The sequence below is a fragment of the Meleagris gallopavo genome, chromosome 1 (assembly GCF_000146605.3).
Source record: "Meleagris gallopavo isolate NT-WF06-2002-E0010 breed Aviagen turkey brand Nicholas breeding stock chromosome 1, Turkey_5.1, whole genome shotgun sequence".
Classification (NCBI taxonomy): domain Eukaryota; kingdom Metazoa; phylum Chordata; class Aves; order Galliformes; family Phasianidae; genus Meleagris; species Meleagris gallopavo.
This window is the reverse complement of record NC_015011.2, coordinates 29,761,255-29,784,880: the sequence shown is the minus strand read 5'-3', so window position 1 is coordinate 29,784,880 and position 23,626 is coordinate 29,761,255. Positions and strand designations below refer to the sequence as shown.

The 23,626-nt window shown below is 38.0% G+C and overlaps 1 protein-coding gene across 4 annotated transcripts in view; it reads right to left on the bottom strand.

Moving 5' to 3' along the window:
- The window catches only part of TMEM117 (transmembrane protein 117), a 192,065-nt gene that overhangs the window by 32,773 nt on the left and 135,666 nt on the right, over positions 1 to 23,626 (bottom strand). For 3 of the 4 annotated variants that reach the window (XM_031553409.1, XM_031553408.1, XM_019612791.2), the window contains one exon: positions 7,619 to 7,778. In XM_031553409.1, coding sequence (XP_031409269.1) covers positions 7,619 to 7,778 — 160 coding nt within the window. Of the gene's footprint in view, positions 1 to 5,475; positions 5,558 to 7,618; positions 7,779 to 23,626 lie in introns of all 4 variants that reach the window. The other variant, XR_002111932.2, reaches the window with a different exon arrangement.

The window sequence follows — 23,626 nt, the reverse complement described above, 5'->3', positions numbered from 1 at the left end:
TTACATAAGTTCTACATATATTGCCATCAAACTCAAAAGGTGTTTCTCTTGAAAATAAAAGTAATGCATTTCAAATGCAATACATGATTCTTTGGTGCATTTCCATTCTTACTGCTTTGTCCCCAGAAAATGGTAACATGAAGAAGGAAGGAGGAGGACACATACACAGGCTGCTCTGAGTCTGCATGTACTCACGTACCTGCCAGAAAAGGGACAGCTTGCTCTCTAGGACTCCCTTCTCAGCTGTTTGCTCCTGAGCTGTCAAGTAGAGCATTTCTGGGATGACAGTAACTTGTCCCTGCCAGTGCATGATAGCCAGGAAATAACCCACTCCCTTGGTATTGGTTGTGGACAGAACATATAGGAAATATAGGAGGAAACAGGTATCTGATGGGAATAAGGAGGAACTCAGGAGAGTTACTGTTCTGTGTTCAAAAGCCAACTGACAACTCTAAAAAAATGTAACTCTCAGAGAAATAAAGCAAAGCAATTTTGGACCAAGAAATTCAATACAGATATAAATGCAAGAGTAGTAGTTGTGGATTCAAGAAATTTCACGCAGATGCAAGAAAAGCAATACTTCTAGGACAGGCAATATCTTGTGTTTGAACCAGCAGGAAGAATCATAGAATCATAGAATCACCAAGGTTGGAAAAGACCTCTAAGATCATCCACTCCAATCATCTACATATCATCAATATTTAACACTAAACCATATCCCTCAGTATGATTTCTAAACATTTCTTGAACACCTCCAGGGACAGTGACTCCACCACCTCCCTGGGCAGCCCATTCCAGCACCTGACCACTGTTTCTGAGAAGAATTTTTTAATAATATCCAACCTGAACCTCCCCTGGCACAACTTGAGCCCACTCCTCCTTATCCTATCACTGTTACCCAGGAGAAGAGCCCAACCCCCACACCACTATAACCTCCCTTCAGATATTGGTAGAGAGTGATAATGTTTCCCCTGAGCCTCCTCTTCTCCAGACTGAACAATCCCAGCTACCTCAGTCGCTCCTCATAAGGCCTGTGCTCCAAAAGTACCATGATGTCAACAGTGCCATGAGAAATGTCTCTGCAGAACAGTGTTTAGGACTGTACTTATGTCTGTCACTTTAGTTTGTGTTAAGTAAAGCTGTAGATCAAAAATTGTTCCTGTCTAGTCCTTCTAATTCACTTTTAAATATTTTACATTTGTGCTGATAAGGAACACTTCCATGATCCACAGAAGGATGAAGATAGAGAAAGGGCGTAAGAGAAGAAAAAAGTCTCCTATATAAGAGACTTGTAGGAAGAAAAATCTATGACGATTCTACATTATCTTAATTTCATCTGGGATTGTTTTCTTTGGAGTGCATGGTATGATGCTATGTTTTGGTTCTAGCAGAAAAACAATATTGATAACACATTGATGTTTATAGATTCAGCTAAGCAGTGCTGTACAGAGCCGAGACCATTCACAGAGAAGGGCCCAAGGAGCTGGGAGGGAACAGAATCAGGGCAGCTGACTTAAACTGGCCAAATGGATATTCCATATCCTATGACATAAAGTGGAAGGAGTTTTGAAGAGGGTGTGAGTTCCTCTAGCTCTCTCCTGCTACGAGGGGGCTAGCAGGGCATCACTCAGAGGGTGGTGAGCAATTCGTTGTGCATCACTTGTTATATACATATATACATAAATATCTATATTTGTCATAATTATTATCTTTTTTCTTTATCTTAGTAAATAGTTTTATCTCAACCCACAAGCTCTACTTTGGTGTTTTTTTTTCCCAATTCTCTTCCCCATCTCACTGCAAAGAGGGGGAGTGAGAAAACGACTGTGTGGTGCTCAGCCACCAGCTGGGAAGCTGGTTACCTCACTTGAACTTGTCTCCTTTTCTTCCAGAGACCCTGCAGTTGATGAGAGGTACAGCACTGTACAACCATCCCTCACCACTGGGCTCTTCAGCCAACACATAATTCAACACAGTGACTGATCAAAACACTTACCTGTTTTTCTATGCTGCTTGACAGACGTGTCTAAAATTGGCTAGTGACAAGCAAAATGAAACACTCCACATAATATCAGGAAAAAAAAAAAAGTTCCAGGTATATGGCTACAGGCACCTCACTGTGAAATAAAGCCATATGGCAACAACTAAGGATGCCACTAAGAGGAGTGGATCTGCTGTCATTTTTATCAAAGGTCAATTTCCATCTACCCTGGCTCCACAGAAACACCTGTCACTGGTCACCTGCCCTTCTGTCTGAATTCCCATCTTGAAAGGGCAAGCAGTAAATGAAGATAAAACATAATGACTCCCTGCATGCAGAAGGTCTGAGTGTCAGAGATGACATGCATGTTGTTTGGCAACTTCACCAACACAGATGTTTCTTATGGGTTTTGGTTTTCATTTTATTACTGCGTTTGCAAATGCTACAAAACCTAGCACAGGTTTGAAGGAATGTGCCCTGACATTCAAATATTCACTTCAGAAAAGCTCACGCTGGATGGGAGGCTTTTAGAAGGACAGTTGCAGAAACCAGCTCTGATCAAACAGCATGTAAATTGAGAAAGGAGCACATCGAAGCCAGACTGGCAAAAGGCTTAATCTTTTTGAGCTCTTCATTCATAATTTGGTGCCTTCCCCAGGAAGAAAGTATTGATTGGTAGTTCTTGCTGCTGCTTGTTAGGAAACAAGGAAATGTTTACACCAAATGTACAGTTGGAAGGATCTACTCTGACAGAATGACAAATTGTTTTGTGCTTTCTCTATGAACACAAAATCATATATTGCTTGGTTGCTTTGAAGGAAAGCTACTATACCTGTGTATTCTGCATAAGTAATCAGTACTCTCCTCTTACTTGCATTGATTAAATTAATACTATCAAATTTCATAGTGTAAAGCCAGCTAAAAAGTCATAGACAAAGTAGGCTTGCAAAGTTAAATAGACTTTCTAAGAAAATAAAAACTCTCAAAAAGTCAAGTTTTTACTCATTCTGTTTGGACAAGACTGTGTTTTTACTTCAAGAATATTTTAGCTTCTTGAATGCACTTGATGCTATTGATAGTGGTTTTTAATGGACTCACATTGCACTCAACATTGCAAACAAAACTGTCCATTAGTGTAAAATCAGGATAACACAGAATAAATGAAACTGTCCCTCTTTATATATATTTTAAAAAGAGCAGTTTCTATTCCCTTTTGCTGCCAAAGTTTCAGTTAAACAATGACATATATAAATCATAATGAATGTCACAAAGTAGCTAAATTAGCTATTTTTTTAGGGAAATGCAAAGAACTAGAAGATAAAAACACAGGAGAGCCTGAGGACAGGTTTTCCTCAATCTGTTAACCTTCCAATTCTCTTATTAATACTCCTCCAATGACAGAAGATCAGGCGTTCTGCCGAAGAAAATAAAGTGACAGGATACCAACAAAAATGTGGGTTTTCAACTGTAGTAGCAAGGAGTGATCTACAGTTACGTGATTCAGTAATTTTTTTTTTAAAGACAAAAGTTTTACAAAAAATGCATTTGGAAATTGGTTTTTATCTTTTCCATGTGTTGATACCGTAGCACTTACATAAGGGGAGATGAGGCACTACTCGTAAAAAAATGTGGTTAATTATCTAACTCTCTTTGACCTCAATTTCTTTCAGGTTATCCAGATGGAAAAATTCTCCCTGTTTTCACCCATATTCCTATTTGGAATTAATGGGATTATTTCACTATTTAGGTTTTGGATACATCAGAGATTTCTCAGAGAATCTTAGCCATAAGCAATGCCTGGCTTATTCTCAGCTACAGTTTAGACCACTCTGACTTTGTATTTGATTGTGCTGTCAGATAAAAAGTTGCAGTGAATGATAAGAACAGCAAGAATTAATACCACAGGATTTGCAAAGTACTCAGCAAGGTAGCTATTGCCATGACGTGTAACTCCACAGAGATGCTGAAAAGCTCCACAGTCTTCCAGAAGTCTGGAAAAACCTGCTCACGGAAGACACGAAAGGGCTGAAACAATCCATCAGCCCCAGACACATGAGACTTAATAATCCAGGCATTACAGGCTCCTACCTGTTGGCAAACTCACTGGGAACATCATTAGAAAAATAACACAGAATAGTACATAGCATGATCTGCTGTCTGCTTGCTCTGATATGGAATGTGGGATTACAGACACGTTTTTCATACTTACTCATTCATTTAACAGCTTTTCCATTGCATATGGGTGTAAAAATGTAATTTATTTCCTTAAAATAGTAAAAGTTCTAGTACATGATAATAGCATTATTACACATCCAGCTTTATTATGCATGGTCTTGCACCCAGCCTGAAACTAAGACTAAAAACAGAATGACACCCACGTAGAGCAGGGAATGCTATAGGTGCCAGGAACACACATATGTCAGTGTCTCAGCATCTCAGTAATCAGGGCAGGCACAATTAAACACGCTGTGAACATGACTAACTTCATAACTTTTATATAGTAGGAGAAAAATAAAAAGCTCATAAAGCTGTTTCTCACTGCAAGCAAACATATCCCTTAAAATTAATTGATGCTCACCTGCATCATTGGACTGAATTTGATCTGTTGTTTCTCTGTGGGAAAACCTGCAATCTATTTTTAAAAATCAGTCTTATTATCTTATTGGATAAAATGTCCTAATAAGCAAGATTTGAATAGAGGCCTCTCCAACTCCCTGGAATGTCAGTTATCTCTGATATGATGCTCTAGACATAGACTCTTTTCCACACTGCAGCCTGGAAGCAGCGAGAGAATCAGAGATCTTCCTACCTGTGGGAGTCAGACGTGGCCTGAGCTTCCCCTTGATAAAACATGAGCAGAGTGACAATAGCTGAGAAGGACCTTTTGGATCTGCAGCTCTGGATTGATGCTATACCACAGCCTCTCTTCTGCACATGACTGAAGGGATGGTTTCTCTAGCTACCCACACTGGGTCTGTTTATCCTCAGAGGAAGGAAACATGCACTGGTAGGGCATGTAATGTCTCAGTCTGTGTATGTTTAAAAGCACTTCAGCTGTACTTCAACCTCTCCACTGACTATAAGGACACTCTAATTAAAATGAGGTGGAGATGTACAAACAGCAGATATCTAAAACAGGTAGGCGAGGTCTTTTTTATTCCCTCCCTGAAGTGATGTGTCAGTGGAAGCAGTGGGAGCACAGCCTGAGCCACAAGCCAGCCTCACGTGGTCATGCTGGAGTCCTGCACCTCCCTCATGATTCATCTCCGGTTGACTCAAATATTTTTACTGTCATAAATTTCAAATTTACATTTCAGTCACAAGTCTCTGCCTTCTTCTCCACATCTCATCTGTGCTTGCCTCCTGACTTGTCCCCTGAACATCCCATTTATCGCTTGGACTGAAGGAGCCTTTACACATTAAAAGGACAGTGAGGCTGGGAGGCAGCCAGAGCTTGTTGCAGAATGGAAAACAAAGGTAAAAAGTGCACCTACCCTTAAGCATCGCTCATGCATAACTGTCCATATAAGTTTAGCTGTTCGTGTTCTCCTCTTCACACGTCTGTCTGACTTACGTCTAATTGAAAAGAGTTAGATCTTCAGGGCAGAGACAATTCTTTTTTTCATGCTGTATACATGGGTCTTAGATAAACATGAAATTCTAATAATACTCAACAAGCAAAGTTGTCCTCCACAGTTGTGTGATTATTTTTCACAGCACTGAGAATGGGTTTCCATATTTCTCTTGTTGCTAAAAGCCATTACACTTACAGCATTAATGCTGCTGTTCAAATGAACAGAAGATGTTTGCACTCAGTAAACTAAATGAGTCTTCATTTGTGTTCTTATTTAACATCAGCTTCAAACAGAAATAATGCCAAGAATTTTTTTGTAGCTAATTTTATCAGTTTGCTGCTATAGTTTGTTAAATCTGAAAAACAAAAAATATCTGGAAACGGGCAACACTATAAAAAAGAATTTCTGGAAATGTTTAATTCTAAAGCACACTTTAGTCAAATAATTACGATCCTGATCATTTTTACTTGTGATTTAATGCTTTGCTGTCTAAATCTGATTTTATTGTAGTAGAACGGCAATGATGCTAGAACTACACTATAAATAAAACATGCCAAACTTAGTTCACATGCCAAATAAATAACTTTAAATAAATAAATAACTCAATCACACTATCATCAGTCAGAAATGCAATTAAGAGGAGACTCTCACTTTGCTGTTGCAAAAAAAATGAAATAGTATTTAGGACTGGCTGTTTCAAATAAAATTCCCTGAATTCAGCGACTCCAAGGTGGAGGTACTGGAGCTCCATTTTTCAAAGTCAAAAGGATGACAATAATTATTTGACATCAAGACAGGTCTGTTTCTCTACCTGGCAAACAATATCAAATTCAGTGCAGCTTGACGTGTCACGTATTTTCATTCACTTTTTCATTATAGCCCTATGAAGTACAATCATTTATTTTACATTCCCTTGAATCTTTTTGAAAGAGTAAACAAAACAAAACGTGAAATGAAGAAAACACCAGAAAGCTAGAAATTGAAATAGAATTCCATTTCCCATCCTTTTTGTCCTAACCATGAACAACAGCGAACACTGAACAGTGGTGGACATTGGAAAATAAAACCGAACTATTCAACATTATGCAGCCTTGGTACAGCAGTGATAAATTCTGAGTGCCAGTGCAGTGTCACCTCTATGATAATTACACAAGTAATAGATATCTCATTAAAGAGACCTAACTGTCTCAGAAATAGTCTTTTCTGGCAGAGTCAGTTAATAATATATTGGAGAGAAAGGACCCATCAGTTCTCAGATTCTTTGCTAAGGTTCAGTTTTACAGCCTAGCATGTCTAGAACTAACAGCAAAAGCCATTCAGGCTTTGACATTCCTTTTCCTTGCCTCAGCCCAAATGACCCTGTTCTTCACAGGGCACTGGGTGAGTTTCTCACAGAAGACTCACACTACCGAAAAATCAAAGGGTAGTGCACAGCATCATACAAAGAAAGTTTTTTGGCTACACACTTGTGACCCAGACACCTTTCTTAACAGCTAGATTCAAAGGAGCAGACATTGGGCAGACTACAGGGAATTATCTCCCTTGCTACCCTCACTATCAGAAGGCATACGAGTACCTGCCATCAAAGAAAGTACATAAATGTTCATATCAAAGTGGAAAGTGGAATCTTAATAGCAAATATTAATTTTCATCTATTAAAATGCCACTATAATGTACTATACTGAGTATTGTAAAAGCTTGAAATACAGAATTCATTCTTTATCTCAATTTCTCCCTCCTTTGAACTTAAGCTATGAATTTATACAGCTAGCTTCTCTTTCTTTTTCTGATGTTCTTTTTTTTTTTTCAGAAAACATTCTAATTTGGAAAGTTCCTTCTTGGTAGCCTGAGAAAAGATATCAGCAATGTTTTCACCATGAAAGGCCAAGAGGGTTTTTGCAAAGTCACTGAGAATGATGTTACACAATGCCTCCACTAATAGTGATTGCAAACTAAATATTTACTTGTCTTTACATAGTCTTGGCAAAACATCTTGTGCTCTAGTGGAAACAGAGTGGGCAGGCAGCCTTGGCAGCTGGAATGGAACGTTAGGAAAACGTACCTGCATGACAATAAGAAGGTCAAACACTAAGATAAAAGAAGCCAAGAATGCTCTTGAGACCTCATCACTTGGCAGAAATCCACGATTCAACTTGTCCCAGCTGATCCAGTCGGTAGTGATGACAAGCACAACTACGGAGGTCAGGGTAAATAGAACCGTCCTGCAGGGAAAAAAAAAGTAGTTCAGAGAGAATATGATTGTAATGAAGATACAGCATTCTATTTTATCTACTTCTAGGGGTCAACCATTGCTTTATTAGTATATTTCCACTGATGAAAAGACATTGAAGAAATCTAAGTGTCCAAACAAATCATGTAATTCAAAATAGGGAAGCAGTCAGCTCTTCCCTCAATAAAAAGAAAGTTATTAACCAGTACAAAGCATGTTGCAAAATTAGGCTGGTATATATCACTCTTGTTCTTCATTCCATATTTTTTATTTGCGATGTTAATCAATTAAGTAAAATAAAACAGAACTACTAAAATATACCAAAGACTATATAATCTTCACCAAATACAAATAAATGATTTGAGAGAATATTTTGTAAGGCTCCAAGGACATTAGAATCTTTGAAAAATCTTTTCTCAGTTGCAGGAACCACAGGACATTAATTGTGAAGGCTGAATTTTATATAAAACATCCACCTGTATGAAAGAAATTTTCATTGCATTAAATTAATCTTTAGCATTTTCTGTGGGTTGTAGAGAAAGATGCCACTCTGTATCTCCTAAGATGTCATCTGTACAATTTTTTTGACACACTATTTCTGAGAAGTCAGTGAAGAGTGAATTAAAAAAAGCAACAATGCCTGCATATGAATGATGTGAGAATTCCTGAAGACACATCTGTGTACTTCATGCAATTCTGTGACATGCTATTGAAATAAATTTTTTCCTAATATATCCCTACAAAATAGTTCCACACCACTTCTAGCAGCAATTTGGTGCTATCTTTCAGAGAATGACAGAATCCTTGAATGGCCTGGATCGCAGGGGACATTAAAGACCATCCAGTTCCACCCACTCTGCCATGGTCAGGGCTACCACCCACCAGATAAGGCTGCCTGGGGCCCCATCCAACCTGGCTTTGAATACTCCCAGGGATGAGGCACCCACAGCTTCCCTGGGCAGCTGTGCCAGTGCCTCACCACCTTTCAGATGGCAACGATAACTGATTTAATTCCTGGTTCAATGAAAGCAAGGAAATATGCCAGTAAACTGATGAGGAACAAGGCTTTTCCCATTAGCCAGAGCTGCCAGAAAATCCATGCTGTAATAGAGGCATACCAACATGTGAATGTATACATAGAACTAAATTATTGTGGCACTGTGGAGTTTGTTCTAGAGCAATGAAGTCTTATTTCCTTCAGCTACTGAGGACTGTAAAAACTGTGAAGAATATTTCCTATAGCACTTCTAATCAGAATAAGTACTCAGCAGAGTAAAAGAAAAGTCTGTACAGCAGTAGTCACAGACTACCAGTATGCAGACATTCATTTTTATACATTAGTCTTGGCTGTGTCTTTATGGCACAAATAAGCACATAAGCAGTTGTGCACACATTTGTACTCATGAACAATGCTTCTGTGGCACGATGGGCCGTCTATTCCAAAATATAATGAGGCACAAAAGGACTTACTGCTGCTACCTTTATGTTTGCACATTTATTTTCATTCTTAATAAATAAATTCAGTCATATTAACACTGTAGTTGGCATTATAACAGTATCCCCGAGCGCATTACCAGCACCTGGGCCAGGAAAAAAAAAAAAAAGAATGAGGTATATTATACTTAATTAGACCTCAGCAATAGTCAAGCCTGCTTATTTCCAGAACATCTGCCATGCTGCTGTCTCACCTGTGAATACTGAAGCTGACAGGTTCCACCTACAGGTTCCACCTTGGCACATGTGGTGGTAAATGTTCTCACTTGAGATGAGAAGGAACCTCTCCAGAAAAAGCACAGACCTCAGCACTTCTCTACTGCCAGATGGAGGCTGCTCTGGCTGCTGGGTGCAATGACTTTCCTTATCCTCATTTTGCAGAACTCATGTCTCCTAGTGCTTTGGTAGTTAAGCAATTTAGTTGAAGGCTGCACAGTTTGCTATGGGAACCATGTACCCAGAAGTTATGCTCAACGCTATTCTGCTTCAGACCCCTTAAATTATGCATTTGCATTTTGGAGCCAGAGCTCTAAGCATATAAGGTCAGACTTTGGCTTGTATGCAAGCAAAGGAAGACATTTTTATGCATGCTTCATCAGCATGCATGCAAAGACCAGTGTGTGTGCTGAAGCCCTGATTTCCTTGAGGAAATGCATATACACTTAAAAAACCCCTTCGTTACTCGTTCTCAAATGTCAATCAGAGAGGGAAGGGAGCAGAAAATGGGCTGCTAATAGAGTAAGAAAACGTGAGACCGATAAAAATGGTTAGAAAGATACATTTGAGATGGTTGCATTAGCACTCAGTTGTATTTTTGACCTATGATACTAGAACAGTAAAATACTCAATACATGTTTTGGGAGCAATTATGAACTGAGTTCATCTGGGTTAGAGTTCACTCCATTTCTTGTGAAAGTACAGCACTGCCCTAGAGCTGTGGGGACTAAGAGAAGCTGAGGATTTAGCTTAACCTGACTTGTATCAGATGACACAAATGTGGACTACTTCACAATAGGCCAGCAAAGTTTGTCCTTTACTTTGCAATGCACATTAATAAGAAAGAGCTACGTCATCACATTACTCACAGCACTGCTGGGAGGAACCCTCCATCTTCTGCTTATAGAAGGACAATGAAGAGAAAGGCAAGAGTGGGATGATTCTTCTCTCTAGTAGGCATTAGGAAGTGCAGCTTCTTCCTCCTTGTCACAGAGGAAATTCCCTTTCATATTTCACTTCTAAGTCCAGTTTGCTGGATTGAATGACTGTGCACCCTGGTCACCTAATCAGATATGGTAACACAGATTTTACAGCAAAGCCCTCATTCTCCAAGATACAAGGGTGCTCTGAAGAATAAAAACAATTCCTGAAACAACAACAAAACAAAACAACCACTGTCCTAGTCAACTATATACTGAGAAGTAAAAATTATTAGGTAGATCCAGAAAAGTCAGAACTATGATTATCACTGTTAGTAACAATCTAAAATCTCCAGTTCTACATTGAGCTGAGGGAAAGGTTGAAGACAGGAACTTATTATTGCCTGGCACCTCTTAATAGCAAGTGATTTTTTAAAATTCATATCTCCACAATCTTTGGTAGCTAAGACAGAGATTTGTCTTGAATTTGTCAAATCAAATCACACATGTCAAACTAAATCCATCCTGCTGGCCCTCGTTTGCCAACACTTTGCAAGGGTCAGACCTGCACTATAGGCAGTCATGCATATTCTATTCTGCCTCATGAAAATATCAGATCATATATTTTTTTCTGCTCTGTCCATAAATTTCACAGTGTGCTCATGGAGCATGCACTGGGCTTCTTTGTTTTGAGGTGATAGACTTCATGTGTTCACCTAGCCAAACTTCATAAACCCTGTGCACATTAGGCTGGCATGCAGTGCACTTCACAGCTAATGCAAAAGAAGGAACTCTGCTAACAGAACATCACTGGAAGCAGTGTGCTTTGTCTTACTGTATGCATCCATACATACCTACATTGTCCAAAATGCAAGGACGATCATGAATGTTATCCACCTGTTTTAGCCTCTAGGTTGAAAATACTGAACCTTTATCTTAAATAACTCCTACTTTTTCAAAAATCACATATAAAATTCTTCTCAGGATATCAGAAATCAGAAACACATGAAATAAAGCAGAAAAAATTCGTAAAGTGTAATGGAAAAAATAACCTGGACACAAACATCAAGGATGCAAAGCCACTGCACTCATTCTATCACAGAGTAGAAAAGTAATACAAGAAAAATAGGGCCAGTTGATGCAGTTGATGCATTCTCTGAAAAAAAAAAAAATCAGAGTAGTGTCTGTACGTAAGCAGAGATGTGCAGACAATGATCTGAAATCAAAACAGGGCTACCTTCATCCACACTCCAAAATACTGAGGATAGGGAAGATTTCCTAAAAATCTCTTCTAGGAGTATAAATCCAAAATGTTCAGTAAAAGAAAGAAAAACACTCAAAACCTAACGTGGTGAGCAACCCATCCACAGCACTGTAAGAATCTAAATTTTCTTGTCAAGATCCATTGCCAGTATCTTTCTCCAGTAGATGTTTCCATTCCTACTCTCTGGTCTACTTCATGGATGATATCATCAAATAGTGGCAAAACTAATGACTTTTCCCATTTTCTTCTGGCAGGCCTGGCTTGTTTCCCCTTCTGAATAGTAGGGATAACATGTGATACTCAGCTTTCTAGGATATCAGGAGCAGGAGTTGTCATATTGCCTCCTGGGTGTAACTGTGTTATCAAGTTACCTCCTAAAGGAGCTTTGCTCTGGAAGACTAGTCCATAACTCTTCTCCATTTATTCTGCACCTATTCCATAGTAAGCATATGAAATACAAGTAGGATGAGCCCAGACTTAGTTGTGCAGAAAACAATGAGCCTTTTTATTCCCAGGATCTGCAATGGAGTCACTCAGTCTAAACACATAACTGCATTCAGATACATCAAAAATTATCTAGATCCATAACTAGCAAGAAATAAATATCTTCTGCCATAAGAATCTAGCACTTTGGGAACTCCTCTTCAAAGAGTTTGCCTGGGAACATCACTTAGCTTAGACTGTGCAGTTCAGAATGCCAGTTGCCTGTCATCTTGGCAACTGCAATCTGGCATCTGAAATGCCACTCGTCCATCCCATGCCTGAGCAGTTCTTGAAAGAGCACCATGTGCCAGAGCAGCAGATGGACTCCAAAACACGAAAGTATGTTCTGGAGGAAGAGCTCCAAAAGGGACACAAAGTCACAAAGGGAGAGGAAGAGAATACACGTGCTTTGCAATCTACTGCAACCAATATCCAGTGTTAATGCAAACCTAAGAAATTCTGGCTTTTTCTCAGGAGTAGAGGGGGCACATCATTTATTTTTGTTTGAATTCTAAAATAACAGCACTGCCACCAACCTTACTGGTAAAAGAGTTTCCCAACAATATCTGCAAACTGTCCATGCCAAGCGCATGTTTTCACTCAGTAACATTATGGGCCATGACAAAGGCAGTTCAAACTGGAAGGCTGACTTGCCTGTGATTACTTCATTAGATTAGTGCAAAGCATGAAGTTACTGATGTTCTCAAGTCTTGCCTGAGAGAAGATACAATGTGCTGTGGTCATCTTAGGTCCTGACTGCCTGAGGACACCCTCAAATTCCACACCAGGAATTCTCCCTCCACAGCACATTCTCTCCAGAGCTATGCCAGAAGCACCTCTGACTATATCCAGCCACATCTTGAGGGAACACAACAAGCTTCCTGCCCGTGTTATTTGTCTGTACTAAGTTGAACACTGAACAAAACAGAATTTGCATATAGGAATATGAAGACAAGCTAAGAAATACATTTATGTGTATATATATATATATATATAAGCTCACAGAAAACTTTAATGTTGGGAACAAGAACTGCTTCCAATCTGAACATCCTACTCCTCACGTCAAAATCAACAGGACAAAGTGTACCACTAAAACAAGTTCTGGCCAGTGATGAAACTTCATTTCTCAAACTGTCACACAGTGAAAGCAAAGCTTTTCACTGCTCAAATATCAAATACAGTTCTTTGCCCAAGCATACACAAGGGGAAGATAATACTACCTTCAATTTACTAGCAACTTTGAGCTGCTCTTTTTGGAGCTACTTAGAATTTTCTTCTGTCTCGCATGACCCTCTGCCAAATCTTTTATGAAGCTGTAGCTTTGATGATCAGATAGCAAGAATTCTGCTAAGATCGACTGAAGAGATGAAAGGCAAACTCTGACTATTTTCCTCTTCTTCATTTTGTCTTTTCCAAGAGGCAAAAAGCAATATCTTGCCCTTTGACCATAACTTCTCCAGAAAAAAACCCACCTGTGTTGAGTCAAAAGTAGCTCACAGATTTATATGACATTGTATTGCGATAACTTTTCATCACACTTTGACCCATAATTTCCACTAAGCTGGGTTATTTAGAAATTGCTAAACATAGCTAAGAAGAATTCTAGATATTGCTTCGTACCACATACATTTGAGACATTAACAACAAAATTAAATCTTAAATTCTGTATTTCTATTATTGTTCATTAAAGAAATGAGTGTATACAATCAATACAATATATAATAACATACATGGGCTTACTAAATAAATAAACTAACAAGCATATATTCTGAGTACATTTAAACACTAAATAGAACCACCAGGCAGTTAGCCACTATTTGTCAAAACTTCCAGCTTCAGATGGCGTGTAGGAAACAGAAAAGCAATTCTAATCAATATTTAATAAATTGTTATTTATGTTTTCAGTTGTGGTGGTTTATATCGTCAATTTTTCACGAATCTGACAAAATAGTTAAAAGCACCCTGTGAAAATGGATACAGAAAAGGAGGAACTAATTTTATTGCTCTTGATATTTAAGAGTGTTTTCCAGCCCTCAGGAAAACGAGATCATCCATCAAGTTAAATACTTTCCATAATTCTTAATCTGAGAGTCAGCACTGGCCAAACATACTGTCCCAGAGTGTACAATAACGATAAAGAACAATGCTACTGCAGATGTTCATACGCAAATGCCAGCACTTTTTATTTCACTTGTTTTAATTAGGAAGGGTTCTGTTATTAAATCTGTCAAAAATAGCAACTCTAAACCTGTTTAAAATAAAATATTTCGTCTGCCTGTTGCTTGTGTCAGAACCACTTCTGCAATTAAGCAATTGCAAGGGACAGATGCTGTGCTGGTGAAAGGCATCTGGGTTCCCTGGAGTGGCATGGATTTCTGACTCCAGCTGTTCTCTGCTCTCCTGCCCTGGGTAGGACAGAGCTCCACCAGGAGAGAGAGCAGCGGGCTGGGAGCTCTGCCTGCACCCACCAGCAACTATTGCAGTTCAGCAGCATGGTGCATTGCCATGAAGGGAAATGGTGCTGAGAGACAGACAACGTGCGTGCGTCTTGTGGACTGAACTGAGTGCACCTCCATCCACTACTGGAACCCACTTAGGTGAGATTCCAGAGAGATACTTCCATTTCAGGGGACAAATGTGTGGAAGAGACAAGGAATAATAACACCATCAGATTTCAGAGCTCCACATACCTCATGGCATGATGTACAGGCATAAGTAAGAGGATGATAGTACATTACCATCAAAAAGATCGATTTACCTAAAGTTAAATACCAATTAGAAGAAAATTGTTTTTAATAAAAAACATTGAATTGCATTATGTTTTTTAAAAAAATTCTCAATGGAATATTTCTGACTTCTGTCCTACAGCGGGGACTAATGGATAAGTAACTGGGAGTTCTGAAATATCCATTCTGAAATTGTCAATTCTGAAATATTTTCTATCTTGAATAGGGAATAACAAAGGGAAGCCTATACTGCAACTGGCTCATAATTGCTTATTAATAGTACACGCTGTGCATTTTGAGAGCCTTGTATTCCTGCTAAAGTCTTCTAGTCTATGCTTGTCATTCTGCCTGGTGAGCAGAAGAAACTGGACCACATAGAGAATAAAGAACTCCTTGTACAAGACACAATTGAAACTGTTTATTCCGCATTTTAAATATTCATTATTCTTAGAAAAATGAAAAACATCTTTATGAATATAAGAAGTGCTAGCTCATTTTCCAATTATATCCATTTGGCAAAGAAAAGCTATTCCTCTCCAGCAAAGCTTCCTTTGCTTCTATGGATAGACTGTGACAGTTGTGAATTTATTACAGTGTACCAATATGATTCCAGATCTACTTGTGATTTTTGTACAAAGATTTGTATAAAGTCTGAAATTACATTTATGTTAATGTACAGAGAAAGCACTTTGCTATGTTTTGTGTAATAAAGTGAATAAGATTAGGAAATGTAATCACATGGCAAAATATTAGAATTCTAGAGAGCATCAGTTTTTATTATAGGTAGAAGCATCTTTGAGTTTCCTCTTGCCACATCATTAATTTACTAAAATGAAAGTGTTATCTATTTCAAACACCAGCTCATTTAAATTAAATTAATCAGCTATAAGCTTTAAGTCTCAAATGGCATTTCCTACCTGTGACAAAGAAAAGAAAAAACAGTTTATGGAGGCTCACAGTCTTGCTTGTAAAAATATTTGCAATCAATACCTACCATACACAAGGTAGTATAGGATTCACATGAATTGTATCTGTGGCACTCCAGTTCACGCTCAGCTTCCAAAGTTAGAAGTTAAGTGCTGAATTCCAGAGGAATGCATTTTGGAAAAAAAAAAAACCCACAGAATTCTACATAAGGAGAAGGGTTCTTCTGGTTTACTTTTGGATGGATACATCACCTATTCTGTCAACAGGATGGGGTTGGAAGACAGTCAGCTCAAGAAACAAACAAACTTCAAAATCGTTCTCAGAGCAGTGACTTAGGATAAATCTGCCTTGCATTTCTCAGTGAAAAAGGTTTGTAAGCAGGTGAGTGCAGTTCATCAATACAGGAAATCTGATTTCAGCATTGTGAGGAATGCTGTCAAAACTGGGCACAATTCCTGCATCTCAATGCACTCAGGGAACCAGGAGCTAGGGCACTATATCAGCTGCAAGAGGTGGGGAAAACAGGCCAGGGCAAATACTTGTTCTGTGTGATTCAGAGCAGGCATTTGATCAGTTGAATACCACCATAACTAGGCTTTTGGATACTACGCGACAATATTTGTTCAATCTCTCCAGTTGAAGTTTGTCTACTTTGTATAAGCAAGTAAATAATACAATTGTCTGGACACCAATTTCCCACAATTTTCCCTTTATAGAATCACAGAATCACCAAGGTTGGAAAAGACCTACAAGATTATCTAGTCCAACCATCCTCTTATGACCAATAGTTATCACTAAACCATGTCCCTTGACACCTTCTTATGACTTTCTTCTGTTATTTTCAGTCCAGACTCAGTGAGGTAAAGGCTTAATATTCACCTTGAGGTAAAGACATAAGATTATGTTCCAAAATATAGAACAGGGACTTTGGTTTTCCATGTTTCCAGTAAATATCATAGGTTCTGAGTAACAATGTTCTTGGCCGCTTCTTCTCAGTTATCAGAAAAGTCTTTACATCAGTGTAATTTAAAATGGCAAAAAGCTTTTGAAATGGAAAAAAAAAAAGTTTTTTAAATTAGAAGACAATTCCTGTTAAGAATACACAAAGACAGTACACCAAATGCTATCCTATAAGCCTAAAATTAAGTTCTTCATATTTATAGGAGGATGTTATTTCTCGTTCTAAATTCTAAATTTAAATTCTAGTTTTAAAAATAAGCAAGAGTGTAAGTGTGGATTTAGCATCAGATTTTTAAGTCTTGCAATGCTCTGGGGTATCTGGACTCACAGTCAGTTTAAGAAAAACTGACTGACTTTCAAAGGATGTTGAAGATTCAATTAACACAATACAACTCAGATAAGCTATAAAAATAAATGAACTGATGCATTATTTAATGAAGAAGTTTACTTACTAAATTGTTATTCATCCAACGCTAAAGTCCCCCGTACAAGAAAGATACAGGCCTGTTTGAGATGATCCAGAGGAGGGCTACATAACTCATGAGGAAGCTGAAATACTGAAATACTCAGAGTTCTTCAGCCTAGAGAAGACAAGGTTCTGAGGAGACTCTGTTGTCGTCTTTCAACACATAAGGAGGCATAACAAACAGAGAAGATGCTTTAATAAGGCCTGTAACAAGATTCAAGGGTAACAGTTTTAAACTGAAAGAAGGTAAGATTTAGATTAGATATAAGGAAGAAACCTTTCATGATGAGGATGGTGAGGCATTGGAATAGGTTGCTCAGAGGAGCTGTGGATGTCACATCTTGGAGGGGTCCAAGGCCAGGTTGGATGAGTCTTTGAGAATGGAGTGTAGTGGAAGGTGTCCTTGCCCAAGGCAGAGGAGTTGGAATTAGATGAGCTCTAAAACTCCCTTCTGGCTCAGACCATTCTCTGATTATATGATTAACTCATAATCGCAGAATCATCTTATTCAAATTTTATTACATAATTAACAAAACTTTAGCGTTGATCAAATCTTTACTACAACGGACAACACTGAATCAGGTCTGCTATGTGTACTTTGGGATATAATAAACTCATTATTTCCTGCATTTAAATTTCTGATTTTTTTTCCCACTCATTAGTGAACTCTGCCACATTTCAGCTATATGTATAAACAATTGTTCTTTTTTTTTAATAGACAGAACTTTTACATATGGTTTAATTCAGTGCAAATAAAACATTCTATAAGCAATTCAGATTCAGTCAGAAATTTATATGTGAGCTAACATCTAATCTGTCATTACAGCCAACGGAGATCTAGTGTGACATTCATTTGCCAAAGTATACATGTCTAGAGTGATATGGAGCACTTGCTTGACCTTGTGGTAAAAGTCCTGCACCACATCTGCCAGGTCTCTGTATCTCTTTAAAAATATAAAGCATTTCAAGTTGTATGTACTTGATGACTTTATTTACGTATCTGAATCCCCTCTTTGTTCAGTCTGTGGAGCCTAGAAAACCATTCATGAGACTGAAAATAAGTTTCTGCTTGGGGCAACATGAATGTCCCTTGCCTGCACTGGTCAGAGCTTTGCTGGCTGTAGTAGGAGCCATTATCGAGACATAAATACCAGGCACCTAAATCTCATAACTGATAAAGCACTGTATTTTTTTTTTCTCCAAAAAAACAGGGAAAAGTTTGCTTGAAATGAAGAAAAAATACAATTTATTTAGGAATTGTCAAAACCCATCTTCAAAGAAAAAGATTCTATTTAGAAACTATCTAATGAAAAATGTCAGTAAAAAGATAGTTTTGTAGGTTGGTGTTTTTTTTTTGTTTTTTTTTGGCTTTTAGAAAGCACATTTTAGAAAATTGAAATGCATAGCATCCTTATGTTTTAGTGTTAAAATTATCCCTGCAGGTTATTGAAAAAAAAAAAAATCATAAAATTTCCTGCTGCCTTTGTGATTATAAGTTACACAATACTAAGGATTTAAAGAGTCAGATTTTTCTATATAGAACTTAAAGAATACATTGCCTTTCTCTAGCTGTTTTGTCACTGCTCTTAAATAAAATTTTTGATAAGAGCTGGTGGGAGAACTGTAAGATACACGTTCATATCCTCACCAATTTCCATACAATGTTATATTCACACTCAAAAAAAAAAAACAACCAAACAAACCACAGATAAAATCAAAGTAAGCTAATCATAGTAGTTTAATAGCTCTCTATGTTCTGGATTAGATTAGTTGTATATTTTAACTATACAGTTGTTTGAGAGAATAAGAAATTTCTCATTATTTTAGGTTTCATACGTTGTGATATCTATGAGATGTAACTTTACGACACAGTGTTGTCTTTTACAATTAAACTTGTGCAAAACAGTTCAAAATAAAATCCAACTGTTTAGAACCACTCTTTAATGTGTTGTGTTTTTTTCCGAAAGCATTTTGAACAAATGCAGGCTCTTTCATCTAACAAGTTGATTACATTATGATTAAATGTATTTTCAATGCAACTCCAAGGTATACAAACAAGAAAAATAAAGCTTTTTGTTGTAATTTTGCATCTTGGGCAATGTATTTTCATGCAAAAAAAGTCTTTCAGAGAGTATACATCTTATTCAGTGGAAAAAAAAGATTTAGTAGAAAGCAAGCTAAGCAAGATCTGGCTGTGTGCACCAGCAGTAGAGATCCCAGTAGTCCAACATGATAGTAACAGGCCAGTGGATCAAGGGAAATAATTATGTGTCACTACTCAGTACTTTTTAGATCACATCCAGAACACCGCATACAGCACAAGAAACACATCAGTAAACACAAAACAACCTGGGAGTCCTGGTAAACACCATCTTTGACATGAATCAGAAATGTGCCCTTGCTGTCAAGGAAGCTAATGGTATTGGTTGCCAAGTACCACCAACCCGTCAGAGAGGTGATCCTCCTCCTCCAGCATTGGTGATTGTGTCCAGTTCTGGGTCTTCCAGTACAAGAAAGACACAAGACTTTCCAAAGCAGGGCATTAATATCAAAAGCCAAGTCAAAAATGGCATGAATTACTGCACTTTTTATTCATTCATACTTGTTAGGTGATCGGCAAGTATCAGTTTTTTGTAGACTTCCTCTTGTTATTGACACACCTAAAAGAGTCTTTCATTGTCTGTTACTACACTGATCAGTGTCAACACAAGCTGAGCTCTGGCTTTTCTTGTTTTCTCTTTACAAGTGTGAAATGCTGCTTGGTTAAACTTTGTGTCAGGAAATGGCAATGTCCCCCTCACAAAGAAGCTTGTCAGTATTTCAGACAAAGCCATGTAAGCTAGTCCTTCACTAATTTCAGTAACTTCTGGAGGAAACAAGCTCCAGTAAACCCAAACAAAGGCTTCTTCACCCTTGCCACTAAAAAGTGCAGAGGCTCAGATGAACACTCATCCCTGTGGATTACCATGCTATTGGCTATTCTGAAGAGAGTGGATCTCATCAGTTTTGATCAGAAATTCCCTCCCACAGATGAGAAACTTTTCTCAATGAAATTTTAATCAAAAGTGATGCATTTCTGAATGTTTCAGTATTCTCAAAAAGTTTTGTTGCAGGATTCTCAAAGTGTAAGTAAAGGTCCCTCTCCTCTTGAAGTAATGTCACCCTTTGCTTCTCAGCCTCAATCAGTCTCTTCAACACCTCATGCTCTGAATTTGCTAGATTCATCCCCTGTAATTGTAGTTAAAAATAACCAACATGCAAATCTCCTACCTTTCACTTTTAGTTAACATCCTGCATGAATTTCAAGGCATTCTGTAATCCGTAATATGCCCTCCCTGACCCTAAGATGTGATGATGTTTTGGTCATCTAGAATGCATGCAAATGACTGTGGATATCTTAGCACAAACTTGCGCGGGGGCACAGTGCAATGCCAGATGACACTACAGAGTTCAGGCAGAGTGGATTGCTGGCAAGTGCAAAAAGGCTTCAGTTTTCTTTTTTTTTTCTCTTAGAGTGCCACCTGTTGCTTCTCCCACATTTTTCTGTTAGTGTTTGTCTCCATCAGGATTACAATTAATCACAAAAAGTATTAAAAAAAAGAATCCTACCTCTAACACTGGTCTAACAAGGCAGTTCTTTAACTGGAGCCAGGCTAGAACGGGGAGGAAGAAAGGGGGAACAGCCCTTTCCCTTGCACATGAAACAGGTGAGCTTTTAGAAACATGACCACATACAGGTCGTGTTAGGTATTTACCCAACTTCCAAAAACTCACATACAATATGAACTTCATCAAATTTTACTTTGCATTCATGATCATGTTGAGCTCAAAACAGCACAGATAGTGCTAAAGAGACCTTCAGTTTAATAGATATTTTACCAATCCAAACTCTGCCAAATACATATTCTGTGTTTTAACAGAATATTCTGTCAAATACTTCACTCAAAGCTGATGAAGTCCCCTCCAGTCTTACAGCTATACAAACCTTTTCTTCCTACAAAACACTTCAACATACATTTGAAAAGCATAAAAGCCTACACATCCCCAACACTTGCATGACTGCTATTTCCAGCAAGCACCTACCGGGAGCAACTCAAAGAGAACTTCTGGAAGGATTATATTTTAGAATGCCACACTTTCCCTCAAAACATAGAACCTATATATTGTTGATAAGACTTTGAAACAGATCAGCATTTGGAAAGACATGGCTTCCTTGATCAACAACTGGAGAGACTAGGATGAGTCAAGCTTTTGGACAGCTGCAGTGAAAATGCCTACATCCATTTCACAAAGGCTGTAAAACTAAGGATTAGATATAGTCTTTCAGAAAGCTTTCTTAAGCCTTTTTGATCAACTTTGTTAATCAAAACAAAGTTAACTTTGATTATTTAGTCACGGTACAGACAAGACATTAAATTAATTTGGCCAATTCTTCACTCAGTTTTTTGGCATTATGTTCTTCCTTGGGAGCCTTAAAGATAGCTGCCACCTCTAGGTAGGAGGCCTTGAGAGATGAATGTGATTTATAGTCTGTCCTGATTCTTTCCAGTCATCACTTGCAATCTATCACAGAGTCTGCACACCATTGCTGTACATCAAAACAAAACAAACAAAACAAAAACCAACCAACCAACCAAACCAACAAACAAAAAAACAAAGGAGGAATACATCTGAGGCAGAGGCTACCTTCACTAAGTCAAAAGTGCTGGATTTAGGGAGGAATGGACTTTCCACTTAAAACCCTTCAAATATTATGAAATATTGTATGAGACCAGCTATCGTTTGTGTTTGTATAATGTCCACAAACTCTATAACAGATGACTGCTTTTATATGCAAATGCCATTTGACATTTAAAGGTTGCTTCCAAGATAGATTATACAGGAACAGGGTAACCAGTCATGCTATAAACCACATCATAACATGTCTGCAGGCAGCATCCCTCAAAACAAAATGCCCATGGCTGCGTTCAGCATGGAATCTTTTATAGTTCATAAGTTCATGACAAAATGCTGAGTCATAGAACAAATCTTAACAATCCTTCCAATGATTAATGCTGTTTTCACTTTCACTACCAATTAAAAGATAGTTTCCCTGGATTTGCATAAACCTAATTCTGAGACAAAAGAAGTTTAATTCTGGAATTACATTAGCATCAAATTTGTTCAAAAGGCAGGATATGTGGCTGTGTAATGAATGAGCAAAGCTACTGATTTACTCAACTGGGAAGAGTTGAGAATATAAAGTTTTTTTTGTGACAATGCAGAATTCAAGGACAATACACAGATCACTTGTTAACAACAACAAAAGAGCGTTTCATTATTCGCTAAGTCACGATGCTTCAAACTATGAGGACAAATGTCCTCAACTCTCTTTTATAAAGATGATAAAAGAACGGACGATGCCCGTTGACAGATTCACATGATCCATAGTGGATCAAACCATCAGTTTCACACAGAACAGCTCCACACCAGGAGCTCTTCAAAACTGAAATGATTACGTACTGTTAAGAGCTTCTTACTTCCATTATTGCACTTTATTAGAGAGAAATAATTTTAAGTCCGTACTTTGTAATCCAAGATTGGCTAATGATTGTTTTAGTACATACACTACTGAAAAAAATATAACAGGATATAGCAAACTGAAATTCTCCTTTAATTGTTAGATAATTTCACAGTAAAGTAACATTTGATGCCAAAACCAAGTCCTAATACTCAGAACTGAACACATTATTGCATATGTGGCTGCACAAAGGTAGAATAGATGTGGAGGATAACCCACTATGACCTGTCCTTTTCTGGCTTCCCTCTTTCCTCTAACTGGAAAAACTGAAAAGAAGATAACTTGGGCACCATTGTTTTTCTCTGGCCATAGGGCTTTATATTCTTCTTTGATTCTGCCCGTACTCTGGCTTACAGCATTATTCACGTCCATGTGAAAGAGCAACAGTGGAAAACAGGACATGCTCTTTTCAAGCTGTGGCGTATTCTTGGCAGTGGTCTGCCTTGTGCCACCCCTGCACACTTTGCCTGTGCAAACTGCTGCACCACTGGCATAATTAGCATTCTAAGATGGGGGTAACAGGATGGACAGATCAAATAAGTGATAACTTCACATGGTACGGAGAATGACCTGACGAGGTGTTTTCATTGAAGTACCATTTGATCTTATCTCTAAAGTAGGAACCTAAATCTATATCAGATAATTACATTTAAATGGCCTGATCTTACACAGTATCACAAGCCAAACAAATACCACACAGATAAAAATCAAAGACATCTTAGGTGCTTAAAATACTAATACAGCATAGAGTACAGCAAAAGAAGGTGATGACAGTGCCTCCCAGTAGGATACAAACCCTACAGAGCAACAGCATGCTATTAAAA